This window comes from Chrysemys picta, chromosome 8 (genome assembly GCF_011386835.1).
Source record: "Chrysemys picta bellii isolate R12L10 chromosome 8, ASM1138683v2, whole genome shotgun sequence".
NCBI lineage: Eukaryota > Metazoa > Chordata > Testudines > Emydidae > Chrysemys > Chrysemys picta.
Genome location: NC_088798.1, coordinates 43,878,219 through 43,892,373, shown reverse-complemented (window position 1 = coordinate 43,892,373; position 14,155 = coordinate 43,878,219). Strand labels below are relative to the sequence as shown.

At 42.8% G+C, this 14,155-nt stretch overlaps 1 protein-coding gene and 1 long non-coding RNA gene across 2 annotated transcripts; both read right to left on the bottom strand.

Annotated features, from left to right (window-relative positions):
• Positions 1-1,592: 1,592 nt before the first annotated feature.
• LOC135973043 (uncharacterized) lies at positions 1,593-4,196 on the bottom strand. Its single transcript, XM_065554383.1, has 2 exons — positions 3,221-4,196; positions 1,593-2,226 (listed from the first exon to the last, which is right to left on the bottom strand). The coding sequence occupies exons 1-2, from the start codon at positions 3,795-3,797 to the stop codon at positions 1,751-1,753; spliced, it is 1,053 nt and encodes a 350-aa protein (XP_065410455.1). The 5' UTR covers positions 3,798-4,196; the 3' UTR covers positions 1,593-1,750.
• A 6,952-nt stretch (positions 4,197-11,148) lies between these two features.
• LOC135973042 (uncharacterized) lies at positions 11,149-13,858 on the bottom strand. The gene is made up of 3 exons (XR_010589741.1): positions 13,541-13,858; positions 13,412-13,459; positions 11,149-11,710 (listed from the first exon to the last, which is right to left on the bottom strand). It is a non-coding gene; the product is annotated as an uncharacterized LOC135973042 (long non-coding RNA).
• Positions 13,859-14,155: the final 297 nt, after the last annotated feature.

Sequence of the window (14,155 nt, the reverse complement as noted above, 5' to 3'; positions counted from 1 at the left end):
GATGAATCCCAGTGGCTGCGAAACTTTCGCATGCGGAAGGGAACTTTCCTGGAACTTTGTGAGTTGCTGTCCCCTGCCCTGAAGCGCAGTGACACCCGGTTGCGAGCTGCACTGAGTGTACAGAAGCGAGTGGCCATAGCCCTATGGAAGCTTGCAACGCCAGACAGCTACCGGTCAGTCGCGAACCAGTTTGGGGTGGGCAAATCTACCGTGGGGGTTGTTGTGATGCAAGTAGCGAAGGCAATCGTTGATGTACTGCTGCCAAAGGTAGTGACTCTGGGAAACGTGGAGGCGATCATAGATGGTTTCGCAGCGATGGGATTCCCAAACTGCGGTGGGGCCATAGATGGAACTCACATCCCTATCCTGGCACCGGACCACCAGGCCACCCAGTACATTAACCGAAAGGGCTACTTTTCCATGGTGCTGCAAGCACTGGTGGACCACAGGGGACGTTTTACCAACATCTACGTGGGATGGCCAGGCAAGGTTCATGACGCTCGTGTTTTCAGGAACTCTGGTCTGTTTAGACGGCTGCAACAAGGTATTTACTTCCCGGACCACAAAATAACTGTTGGGGATGTGGAGATGCCTATAGTCATCCTCGGGGACCCAGCCTACCCGCTAATGCCCTGGCTCATGAAGCCCTATACTGGCGCCCTGGACACTGAAAAAGAACTCTTCAACTACCGGCTGAGCAAGTGCAGAATGGTGGTGGAGTGTGCTTTTGGCCGTCTCAAGGGGAGATGGAGAAGCTTACTGACTCGCTGTGATCTCAGCGAAACCAATATCCCCATTGTTATAGCAGCTTGCTGTGTGCTCCACAATCTCTGTGAGAGCAAGGGGGAGACCTTTATGGCGGGGTGGGAGGTTGAGGAAAATAGCCTGGCTGGTGATTACTCACAGCCAGACAGCCGGGCGATTAGAAGAGACCAGCGGGAAGCGCTGTGCATCCGGGAGGCTTTGAAAGCAAAGTTCCTGAGTGAGCAGGGTAACCTGTGACTTTATAGTTTGTGTACTGAGAAGCTAAACCTGCCCCCGTTTCTTTACCCAGGTAATGTTGACTATCCTATCCAGTTACATACCCCCTTCACCCCCCCTCCAACACACGTGTCGAAATAAAAATAGTTCTACTTTGTTAAAGCACACCGTTTTCTTTAATACTGTTTTCGCGGGAATTTTTTAAAACTGGGACGCAGACTGTGGTGCGGAGCGGGTGTAGTGTTGTGACGCGAATGCAGCTTCTAAACTCAAGGATTGACGGGCTCCGCTGCGGTGGGATGCTTGTTTCAACGGAGCCTGTCACCCCTCCTGATCGGGACTGTGTGTATGGGGGGTCTATTTGACTTTGTGGCAGGGGGAGGACGGTTACAGATCCCCTGCTGTGTGGCTCTGTGATCCTGCCTAAGGACCGGCGCTCAAGATCTGTAACTGCCCTCCCCCGCCACAAAGTCACAGAGCAACCCCCCCCCCCAACATAACATGAAAACAACCTCCCAGACTAACCGGGGTAACTAGTCACTGCATCACTGCACTGTGTATGTGCCCTGCTGCTGTGCCTGCCCCCGACTATGTACCCTGCCAAAGGAGACTGTCCTGTCCAATTACCAACCCCCTTTCCCCTCCTCCTCCAAAAGAACATGATTGAAACAGTAGTTAACAGAAACGAATTTTTTATTATCAACTACACATGGCATTGGGAGGTGAAACTTGGACGTGGGCTTCTGTCAGGCGGGAAGGAAAGAACTTTTCAAATTTTGGGAAATGAGAGCCTTCTGCTACTAGAGCTCTCTGCAGGGGTGGAGTGAGAGTTAGCAGGGACTCTGCCACCTCTCCTTCTTTGCACTTTGGGTGAGGTGGGTATGGGACTTGGTGGCGGGGGAGGGCGGTTAGAGATGGACTGCAGCGGGGCTCTGTCCTCCTGCCTCCGTTCCTGCAGAACATCCACAAGGCGCCGGAGCGTGTCCGTTTGCTCCCTCAGTAGTCCAAGCAGCGTTTGAGTCGCCTGCTGGTCTTCCTGCCGCCACCTCTCCTCCCGATCCATGTTGGCTTGGTGCATTCGGGTCAAGTTCTCCCGCCACTGGGTCTGCTGTGCTGCCTGGGCTTGGGAACAGGCCATAAGCTCAGAGAACATGTCCTCCCGTGTCCTCTTCTTCCTACGCCTAATCCGCGCTAGCCTCTGGGAGTGTGATTCCAGGCTAGGTTGTGAGACAGTCGCAGACGGGGCTGTGGAAATGGGAAAAAGGGAGTGAATTCCTAAGAAAGATAAATGTAGTTGTGAACAAAGAACATAGTCTTTCTCTGTGAACAAGACCATGCACAGCACCTTTCACATGCGCACTCAGCACAAGGTCGAATTCTCGGCCTTCGCATTCAGTGCCTGGGGTCTTGAACAGCACATTTGAGAAGCGAGGCAGCACAACGGAATTTCTGTTGCAGGCAGACATGGTAAGCCGTACACTTGTGGCAGTTTAAAACTTTTATATTACCACTGGCCTCATTTCACATTTAAATCAATGTCAGTCCCTGCTGCCAGCAATCCGGCAAGCGGGAACTCTGCCCCTGTCCCACCCCCTCGCGGCTGTCCCCGGGAACGATCCCTTTCGGCTGCCCCTCTCCCGCCTCCACCGCGTGGCTGCAAACCAGCGGTTACAGTTCTGTAAAGGAATGGGAAAGCAGTCCCAACACTAACATTCCCCTACCTAATTAAAAGCAGGTCACCATGGCCGACATCACCCTGATGAGGATCTCCGAGAGCGACAAAGAGAGAATGCTCCGGGAAAGCCTCCAAAGACCAGGGCCGTATGCCGCCCTGCTGTGCAGAGCAATGATCCCGGAGTACTTGATAATCTCGTGGCGCGGCAACGTGTCGTACTTCGGAGGACCCAATAAGGCCGCTCTCCCCAAGAACCTCATGCAACGGCTTTCAAGTTACCTCCAGGAGAGCTTCATCGAGATGTCCCAGGAGGATTACTGCTCTATCCCCGGACACATAGACCGCATTTTACTGTAGCTGCAGTAGCAGGGAATAAACAGTAGAGCGGCTTGTGCAGGACAATCACTGAAAACCGGACATTGCTAGATTTCTTTTCAAAACTTGCACTGCCCCTTACTAAACCGTTAAGCGCCTAGGGCACACTAATCATGAACAACCCATTCTTTTAATTGTTAATATTCCTGTTTTGTTTAAAATAAATGTTTAGATGTTTACAACACTTACTGGCTGATCCTTCACCAGATTCTGTGTCCGGGGTAACGGCTCGGGACGCTTCGTAGGGGATCTCTGTAAGGGTGATGAAGAGATCCTGGCTGTCGGGGAAATCAGCGTTGTGAGAGCTGCCGACTGCCTCGCCCTCCTCATCTCCTTCCTCATCTTCCCCGTCCCCTAACATGTCCGAGGAACCGGCCGTGGACAGTATCCCATCCTCAGAGTCCACGGTCACTGGTGGGGTAGTGGTGGCGGCCGCACCGAGGATGGAATGCAGTGCCTCGTAGAAACGGGATGTCTGGGGATGGGATCCGGAGCGTCCGTTTGCCTCTTTGGTCTTCTGGTAGCCTTGTCTCAGCTCCTTGATTTTCACGCGGCACTGCGTTGCATCCCGGCTGTATCCTCTCTCTGCCATGTCTTTTGAGATCTTCTCGTAGATCTTTGCATTCCTTCTTTTGGATCGCAGCTCAGAAAGCACGGACTCATCGCCCCACACAGCGATGAGATCCAAGACTTCACGATCAGTCCATGCTGGGGCTCTCTTTCTATTCACAGACTGCACGGCCATCACTGCTGGAGAGCTCTGCATCGTTGCCAGTGCTGCTGTGCTCGCCACGATGTCCAGACAGGAAATGAGATTCAAACTGGCCAGACAGGAAAAGGAATTCAAATTCAAATTTTCCCGGGGCTTTTCCTGTGTGGCTGGTCAGAGCATCCGAGCTCGCACTGCTGTCCAGAGCGTCAACAGAGTGGTGCACTGTGGGATAGCTCCCGGAGCTATTAGCGTCGATTTCCATCCACACCTAGCCTAATTCGACATGGCCATGTCGAATTTAGCGCTACTCCCCTCGTCGGGGAGGAGTACAGAAGTCGAATTAAAGAGACCTCTATGTCGAACTAAATAGCATCGCAGTGTGGACGGGTGCAGGGTTAATTCGATGTAACGGCGCTAACTTCGACATAAACGCCTAGTGTAGACCAGGCCTTAGTGTATTCAATATCAAGAGCAATCATATACATGAAGATTTTACTCATCCCAGGTACTCCACAAAGAAGAGATAAAACATCAATTCTAATGCTATTTTAAGTGTGTGTGTGTGTGTGTGTGTGTGTGTGTATATATATATATATATATATATATATATATATATATGAAATTAAATTTATAATAATTTTAAATTAGGTTTGGTTACAAGTGGCTCCCCTGACTCTGTTCGGTCTATATTCCATATGTTGTTTGTGTCTACTCTGTCTTGCATGTGCCTGAACTAAATTGTTAGTGCTTTTCAGGTGAAATCCTGTCCCCTTTGAAGCCAATAGGAGTCTGTCATTGACTTTATGGGGATTGGATTTAACTTGTGTCTTAATATTTTCATAAGGTTCCTAATACAGTGAATTATTGGTTCTGGGAAAATAATAATGCTTATGTTTTAACTATAGAAAACAGAAGAGACTAATTCTAAATGAATATTTTAACAAGGATTTATATAAGTTCATTCATTTATTTCCTCTCTTCTGTTTAAAACTGGCAGAGTATCCATGTAAAAATTTTCCATGTGATTTTAATTATGCCAGTGGATAGAAACTAACTTGGTAAAATGTGCAGGGATTTTAAATACCTCAACAGTAAAAGGAATTTTGCAAGCATTATTGAGAACCTGATATTACTTACGGTATGGCATGTTCTTATTAGTGATTTGAAGTAGGAATACAAACATCAATGTTAGATAGCAGTACATTTTAAAGGTGTATGTGCTGAGAATATGCCAGAGAGAAAAACTGGGATTAGTAATAAATAAGTCGAGCTGAATTAATAATTACAGCAAATCATTTAATCAACTTATTATTCCTGTTTTTCTGTTTGCAGAATATGAGCACGATTATTTCCTCAGATGTATTTTGTTGACTGATTATTGTGCAGTTTTTAATCTAACTCTGTAACATAATTATGAACAGTTGCAGCAAGTGCTCAGTAGCAGGTATTGAAATCTGAGCTAGTTTGGTTGGTTGTCGTTGGTCACATGGTATTGCCTCTGTTCCCTAATTTGATAAGTATAACTCTTTATTATTAGGAGATCTTGAACAAGTTACTGGAGCCCTCAGAAAGAGGCAGCAGAAGTAAACCTTAGGAATTTTTTACTTTTTGCTTTCTGCACCACAAAACTGTTGCCCGGGACATAATTCACAGAGAAACTAGGCTACTGTAAGATTTATTGGAGATGGGGAGAGACACTGTGTGTGGGAGCACAATCAGGCCCTTTGTTAGGGGTATTCCAGTGAAGAAAAGTCAATTGTTTCACCTTAGGAGGTAGATTCTATTTCAGCATGTAGACCAGAGAGGATTGTGAAGAACTTCAGAGAAACCTAAACAAACTAGGTAAATGGGCAACAGGGTGGCAAATGAAATGGAGTGTTGATAAATGTAAAATAATGCACACTTGAGGGGGGGGGGGAATAAAATTATTCATGCACCTTACAAGATTCTAAATTAAAATATCAACTCCAGAAAGAAACCTTGGCATCACTGTAAACAGCTCAATGAAGACATGGGAAAACTCTCTCATGAAGGGAGATTGAAAAGACTTGGTTTGCTCACCTTAGAAAGGAGATGAATAAGAGGGGACATAAGAGTGTTTAAAATAATGAATGGTCTAGAGAAGTCCGCTCAGGAACTGTTGTTCTCCCTGTACAACACAAGAACACAGTGACATTTCAATGAAATTAAAGGTGGCTAATTCAAAACTGACAAAAGGAAATACTTTTTCACACAGTGTGATAAAACTGTGGAACTCTTTGCCACAGGAAGTCATTGAGGCCAAGAATTTAGAAAGAAAGTTAGATTTAGAAAGAGATTCAACATTTATATAGATAATGAGAATATCCAGAATGATCAGTATTAATGATTGTACAAATTTTGGAAGGGATATTCAACCTTAAGGCTTTAATCAATCTGGAACTATTAGAGATCATGAAACCAATTTCGGGGGCAGATTATCCACTTCTGCCTACTATGGGGTTCTTACATCTTTCTCTGAAGTCTCTGGTACTGGGCTGGATAGATCTCAGGTCTGATCCAGTATGGCAATTCTTATGTTTTCATTGGTGTGGGAGGGGCCAGGAGTGCCTTTGCAGGTTTCTTTAATCCTTGCCTCCCTAAAGTTCTTCTCTTTGCCCCTCTGAATGTTCTTTTCTTTCCTTCTGTCTCCCCTCTGAAGATCCTGAGTCCCCACCCAAACCATATCTGCCCTCTTCAGCTAGGCTTCTTTTCAATTGTTCTCCCATCTTCCCTCCCTCCTGCCCCCGATCCAGTCATGTATCCTCTAGCCTGGTTTTGCTACCTACAAATATTTCTGAAGTCTCCATCCCTAATTTGTTTCCTCTATTTCCCTTCTCTCCATTTTACCCCCCTCTAGTTTACCTTCCAACTTGGCTTCCTCTTTGGGCTGATTTGATGCCCGCTACCTATCTCTGATTCTATCTTCTATCCAAGCTACATTAGACACAGAGATTGCACAGATGAAGGCAAAGGTAGATTTAAATCTCCTTTTTTCCCCCTCCTGATTACAGGCCACCCGGAACCTGACAGAACAGCCAACAGAAACATCTTAAATCCAGGTTCCTATGGCACCAAGAGATCATCCCAGCTGCTGAAAATATACAGAGCACAGTGGTGCTTTTCCCCACACGCATGCTTTCTATACATCCCTTGTGCCTGGGGCTTCAATGGTGAAGGCTTGATTATGCTGGCCCTATGCCACCTGAGATTACTCCATGCCAGGGATATTCCCTGGTGGGATTATCTGACATCTTTACAACCTCTTGTCTCCATGAGAACAGTAGAGAGGGACCATAATATTTGATCCACTTCCTGTTTCTTTCCCTATTGTTTCTTCTCTTTCCTTCAGAACCTTCATTTGTGGCTTAAGTTTCAAAGGCAGAAAAGAGAAAGCTACAGGCTAAGTAGTTTGTTGAGCTGGCAGAGGCTTCTTCTCTGGCCAGTCACTCATCCCCCCCTGAGCGTCTTTGTCTGCCTCCTTACCTGCAATGAGTAAAATACAAAAGGAAGTAGGGGAGGAACTAAAGGGAGTGAGTGTGTGTAGAGTGACTAACCAGGCAATTGGAGGACGGGAGGGTCAGCCTTCAACTCCACCCCAAGATGAAGACACTGCTGATCCTCCAGGGAGCAATAGGCCATGTTTCATACCAGCTTGTAGAGTCATTGTTGCATCTGAATTATTAAAGGTGATCGCTCAAGTGGCAGCTCTCTGATTATTCTTCGTGCTAGTGTTCAGGAAGGAAAGGTATGCCTTTTATTAAAACCCAGAATTGTTAGAACCTCGGTCTGCCATCGCCCAGGCAGATGGCCTTGTAGAGCAGTACATCTAGACCCTTAAAGTATAGTTCTACTCTTAAAAAAAAAAAAAAGCCTCTAAAATGGTATAACATAAGAATGGACATACTGGGTAAGACCAATGGTCAATCTAGCCCAGTATCTTCCTTCTTAACAGGGCTTCTCCCTGTGTGTATTCAGAATCTTATCTGCCTGCAAAGCTAACCAATACAGGTCAAATTCCATCTATCAGATATAAACAAGCTATGGACACAATTTTTTTAATAAGAATTATTTGGTAAGAAATTTCAGATAAACTATTGTATGAGAAGATTGCATGCCTTTTGCAGACAATTCACAAACCAAAAAAGGAGACTACATTAACTGGAAAAAATTATTCACTATGAATTATTTATTATACAGTTTAAATTATGCTATCATTATTCTTTACATTAAGCACAGATTGGAGCAAAAAGTTATATTGAAGATTGAAATTTAAATCTGGAATTGCAAAAAAAAAAAAAAAAAATCATAAAACAAAACCTGGATCAAAGGGGACCTGTGATTCTAAATTATTTCTTCCTTATCTAAATAAATAGTACCTATCCATTTACTGCAGATTTACAATGAGAGAGACTTCTAAACATTATTTATCAGGGCGTTATTGAAAAAGTTATGAGTAGATGTTTTCAGACCTGAGTACAAAGTGCAAATTCATTGCTCTCACCAATCATCACAATGGATACCCAGTTATGCAGAATTTTCAAGAGTTCATTTCAAAACACTCCCAGTTTTTTCTAAATATTGTGCATAGTCACTAAGATACTATATTATTATAACAGTGTCTAAGGAACAATATTTTAGAAGACTCAAGCTATCTTGTTTTAAATATTCCCAGATAACAGAACATATGTTATGATAGAGTTAAAGCAGAGAGTGTGTATCAGTAACTGACCTGTAATTTTTTCCCTTGTGTTGTAATTATTTCCTCCCACCACCCTCCCCCCCAAATTTACAAACTCAGAAAAATAAGATATTCACATATGATTATCAACCTTAAGCCTGATCTATAGTGATGTCATACAATAGCCATGTAATTGGGATTAATGCATTTTAGCATGTGATCCTAGATTAACTGAATCTAAATCAATTAGTTTTTGTTTTTTTCAGATGTTTCCGTTCATGGTGACCAACATGTCCTTAGTCCTGTAGTTTATTTAATGGTTTGAAATATGCTTGTATTCTAATGTGAATCATGATACAGTAAAAGTAGTGTCTCTGTAATTCACTTGCTTGCCAGATCAATGCACCAGCAACGTGCTCCTGCTACTCATGTCACTTATCAGGGTATTATCAAATCAGAAACATCAGAACTGCAAAATGTTCAGTTTAGGCTTAGCACCGGAGTAAAGGGGCAAAGGCATTTTCATAAAGAGTGAAAAAAATATTTGAGGGGCCTAGATATTATGGTGATGGGACTGTGCCTATATAGGTAAGTGCCTATATAGGCCACCACAACAGCATGTTCTGAGTAGGGCAGAATCAATAGTTTAGAGACCTGGAAAAATAAGTCAGTGTGGGGAAAAATAGTTATTTAGGGTTACCATCCGTCCGGGTTTCCCCGGACATGTCCGGCTTTTTCAGCCTTAAATGGCCATCCGGGGGGGATATCTAATGAAGTAGAAATGTCCGGGATTTCCCCTCCTGCGGAGTGCGGCGCAGCTGATTGGACGCCTGGCCTGATTGAAAGCCGCTCGCAGCCACTAGGGCCTCTAGCAGTCAGAGTCCTTCTCCCTCCCCCACTCCCTCCTCCCCCACAGAGCAGGCAGAAGTGTTTGAGTCCACGTGGAGCCTGCATTTCTCCCTCTGCTGGGTGAGTGGGGGGAGCAGGGCAGGCGGCGGCGGGGGTGTGTGTAGAGGCTGCAGGGCGGGGGGGTGTAGAGGCTGCAGGGCGAGTGGGGAGCAGGGGGCACAGAGGCTGCAGGGGCGAGGGGGTGCAGAGGCTGCAGGGCGAGTGGGGAGCAGGGGGCACAGAGGCTGCAGGGGCAGGGGGGTGCAGAGGCTGCAGGGCGAGGGGGAGCAGGGCAGGCAAGGGCATAGAGGCTGCAGAGCGAGTGGGGAGCAGGGAAGCACTTAGCAACCCCCAACCAAGATCAGAGTGGGAGGGAGGAGGGGGAATGCGGGGTGCTCAGAGGAGGGGGCAGAGTTGGGGCAGGGACTTTGGGGAAGGGGTTGGAATGGGGGCGGAGAAGGGGTGGGGTTGGGGCGGGGTTGGGGAAGGGGCGGAGTTGGGGCAGGGCCGGGGGCGGGACCGGAGCCCCGTGGAGTGTCCTCTTTTTTAAATGTTTGAATATGGTAACCCTATAGTTATTCCTTCCACAGCCAAAATTCCAGCTGACTCGGCCCAATTCAGCAAAGCACTTAAGTAGTCCCACTGTGGTAGAGTAAACTGAAGTCATTAGGTGGTAGTCATGTGTTTAAAGCTAAGTATGTGCTTAAATATGCTGGTGTATTGGGGCCTGATATGATTTTTTTGAGTGAATTTTGGGAGGGCAAGGAATGCAGAATTAAGCCCTTTACTGAGGCCAGTACTAAACATGTGCAAAACTTGTTTAAAAACAAAAAAGTCAAAGTTTTGCTATTTGAAGCTCTATTTAATGAATGTGTGTTCGAAAGTAAGGCAAATGGAGCTGTGCTATAATAGCTGTTGTGGAAAGTGCTGTGTAGCAGGATTTTTTTAAATGGTTTCATATACAGTATAGATATTGCATGTATTTCCTCCTGTAGCTGGGAGAATAAAAGCTGTTATTATGTAAGGTGTTTTTCATTGAGCATACCACACTGTCCTTCACATTCTTATATTGTATCAAACATAATTGTTACCTCTCTTCATTTTTCTCTGTATGAAAATTGAACACAATAAAACACTTGCCCTCTTTATGTTTGTATGCAAGGTGCAAAGGACATACAGTGCAGTGGTTGGTAAATTTATAAAGAAATACACAGAGAAAGGGTGGCAAGGGTGAAGCTAAGCACAATTCTGAAAGTTTATTGGACAGTCATTTAACACAAAGTGTAGCTCGCTGAAATGCAGTGAACTGTCTCATTAATTCTGCTTAAGTAGGAACACTTGCAGATTGTATCCATTTCCCAAAGAAAGCGACCATTATGTTTATCCTTAATATCAGGAACAGAGAGAAGAAAGACATAATAAAAGATACAAGCAGACTAATGCTTGGCATCTGATTAATGGGATTTCAACTGTGTCAAAAATACCTCTTGCATATGAGACTGTGAAGACAGATAGTACAAATGCACTCAGCACAGGCATTGTTGCAACAAAAAATGAAAACTGTCTCAGACTAATGAGGCTAAGTGGGTTTTCAAATTACGAGGCAGTGAGGAATTATTTATATACATTCTTGATGGAATAAAAATCCCAAGAAAGGGAAACAAAATACAAATGGTGTCCTTTAAAAAGAAGCAGGGTTTCCATCAATAGCTAAAATTATGCTCTTTGTACTGTCCTGGGACTCAGTTATCTATAAATGATTTTGCATACTGATTGCATTCTATGTATATTGTGAAATACTGTACAAAGTGAACCCTGTGGTATAATTATCTAACATCCCAGGCATTAAGAATGCAAAATCAGCTTCCAGTTTGGCAAACTCTCTAAATAGCCAGAAGGCAACAGTCAATGCCATAAAGGCAGCTGTACAGTGTACAGCACAGACACTCTACAGTACAAAAGCAAAATGGATCCTTCACCGAATGAAAAGGAGGCAGATTAAGAGACGGAATACCAGTGTTCAGGGAGAACAAAGCACACCAAGGAAAAATGATAGAATAGCTGAACTGATGAAAACAAGGAGTTCCAATGAACCAAATTCACCAGATCCAAAAATGTAAAGTATTGACCTCTGTTGACCTCAGCAAGATGTTAATTACTAGAGGATTAACACCCTTTTCATGTGACAGTGAGCACAACCAATCAATAGAAAATAATGTGCATGCAATCAAAGAACTGTAGGGCCTAACAAAGGATTATACACAAAGATTCAAAGGATTATAAAAAAGGAACTGTCTGAATCTAGCAGATGGACACATTATACCTTCTAATTTTCAATTTCGGACAAGGTCCATTCAAATTTAGGACAAACGTCCAACATCTGGAAGACAAAAAAAAATTAGTATGGCAGGAAGATCAGTTGAAATGGAAATATATTCCTTTTAAAAGTCTGGGTTTCTACCTCCTTAATTTCAAAACTCAGCATATCTAATGTTAGCATTTTGCAGCAATAATTAATAGGGAAAATTTTGGGTCAGACAGGTGTTTGTATATTTTGAGAAATTACTGATCTGCTATAATACAGGGGAATCAGGAAATATTCAGAACAGTTCTAAAAACATAAGTCCCCCAAAACTCTTAAAAGTCTATTTAGTTTATATCTTCCACAGCTGTGTGCATAAGGCAACTAATTCCTCTGTATATGAGGCATGATTTGGTACTAAAACTGAAAATGATATAAAAATCAATAAAAAAAAAAACCCTCACTCTCCTCTTCCTGTTATGGATCTGGTATTGACATTCAAAAGGCTGAACAAGGGCTCTGTGGTGGTTTTACCACATGGCCAGAGTAAGGACCAGAATGCTGTTGCGCTTCTCCAGAAGCATCTTGGGAAGAAGATTTTTTTTTAAACCAACTAAACTTTTGGTTTAAATTGATATCTTGTGGCAGAGAGTTCCACAAGCCAGTTATGCACTAAAAAGTGATAAGAGGAAATACATCTTACGTTTTTCCTTTCATGTGATGCCCCCTGTTCTTGTATTATAAGACGATAAGTACCTTATTTCTACATTTCATTTTTTTGTTTGCCTCAATCGTGTCCTGTTTTATTAATTTCCTTCTAAATTAAATATCTTCTATCCCTTTCCTATGCATCATAGCAATTTGATTGTTTTTAAACCACTAGGTAGATTAAACAGAGATTCTAGTAATTTAGACCCAGAAATATGTATAAATAATTCCATTGTTCTTTCCAATGTGCATTATGCTGCATTTAATGTTACACAAGCCGGAAAGAATCCAGTTTGACTTTCAGATTTGAAGCTAAAATGTTTCTTGTAAACTAAGCGGATATGATCTGCGAGTCACTGAAAAACAGTAAACATGCACAATGTCACGTTTAGAGTCACTTCTCAGAAGAGATTTGTTTAAAGTAAATAAAAGCACCTACAGTAGGACATTCCTATATAATTATGAAAAACACCACATAGTTCTAGATCATATTTTATATTTTTCAAAGTGCTATAACAATATGAAATATTTATAGATGTGCCTGAGCTAGAAAACTCTATGTGAATTCACATTTTATCTAAGTTCTAGAATATTTAAATCCAGCCATTCTTGGTTTGGTCCATTTTAGACAGTGGAGGTGGTCTGAAAAGTCTGTATCTAAAGATTTGTTTAGGAACCATCTCTATAGGTAATGAATCACGACCTAATTTTGGCTTATGTATGAAGAAATGCAAGACTAAAATATTTAATGTTAGTTTGTGTCTGATTCCCCAAACTTCTAAAAATAACCTGAGATTTGGCATATGAAATGCCAACATTTAGTATTTAAAAAGCAATACCACAAATAAACCACCATCCCTCCCTTGCCCCCACAATACATAGGAAAATATCCTGACCAATCACAATGGACCCTAGTCATCCACAGCCATATATGCAAAAGACTGTTGGTAATCCTAGTAACCACTAGGGTGGATTCTGATTTAGCTCCCTTTTTCAGATGGGAGAAAGCTCAACACATATCAACCAAAAGTATCATTCTCATTTAATTCAAGAGTTCTGTACAAGACTTACGTCAGCATTCTGGTGAAATTCTTCTTGCCAACTGTTTCTCTTCCTTACCTGGATGGGCACACAGCACTTCTGTTAAAATTCTTGCAAGTGCAGATTTGAATTTTAAGTTCTGTTTCCATTAATACTCACATATGCAACTCTGAAATTTACTTTCTGCAAATGTTTTGCCAGCAAAACTTGATCATTCATATGTAGTTGGAAAGGAAACCCAAAAAATGCAAAGAAAATAAAATGAATATTGATGGAAAGTTTTTGCATTGCCCATCTAGTTCTTGTATATAAACCCAGCAAAATATACTGGGCCAGCTCCTTGACTGGCTGGCATGAATTGACATAGTTCCATTGAAGCCAATACTAAGTCAGACCAAATGTAGATTTCGCTTATATTCTCTAACTTATACTGAAATAAGAAAATATAAACACCACCTCATTTATGTAGTATTTCTTATCCTGCCACTTCAAGCCTTAACAGCAAGAGTAACGTGTAACCAGAGCTTAAATACTGCTCTCAAGCCTCTGTATAATTAGATCATTATTATCATGATCAGGGTATATAAATAGCATCTTACAGTGAAACCTTGTGTTATTGATGATTGAATGCCAGAAGTAACATCCAAACATATCTGAAGCCAAAGCATGAATTTTGGAAAGCTTTAAATTTCTGACAAGCACTCACTCAAAATACCCACATGGGTATTTACTGTTCATTTTAATTATTCTTTATCAACAGACTCACGTGATGTA

Bases quoted from the DNA above. Each gene is read 5' to 3' on its own strand.
- LOC135973043 (XM_065554383.1), bottom strand. From the start codon at position 3,797: ATGCAGAGCTCTCCAGCAGTGATGGCCGTGCAGTCTGTGAATAGAAAG. The intron at 2,227-3,220 runs GTAAGTGTTGTA...CCATTTCCACAG, and splicing joins ATCTGGTGAAGGATCAGCCA to CCCCGTCTGCGACTGTCTCA.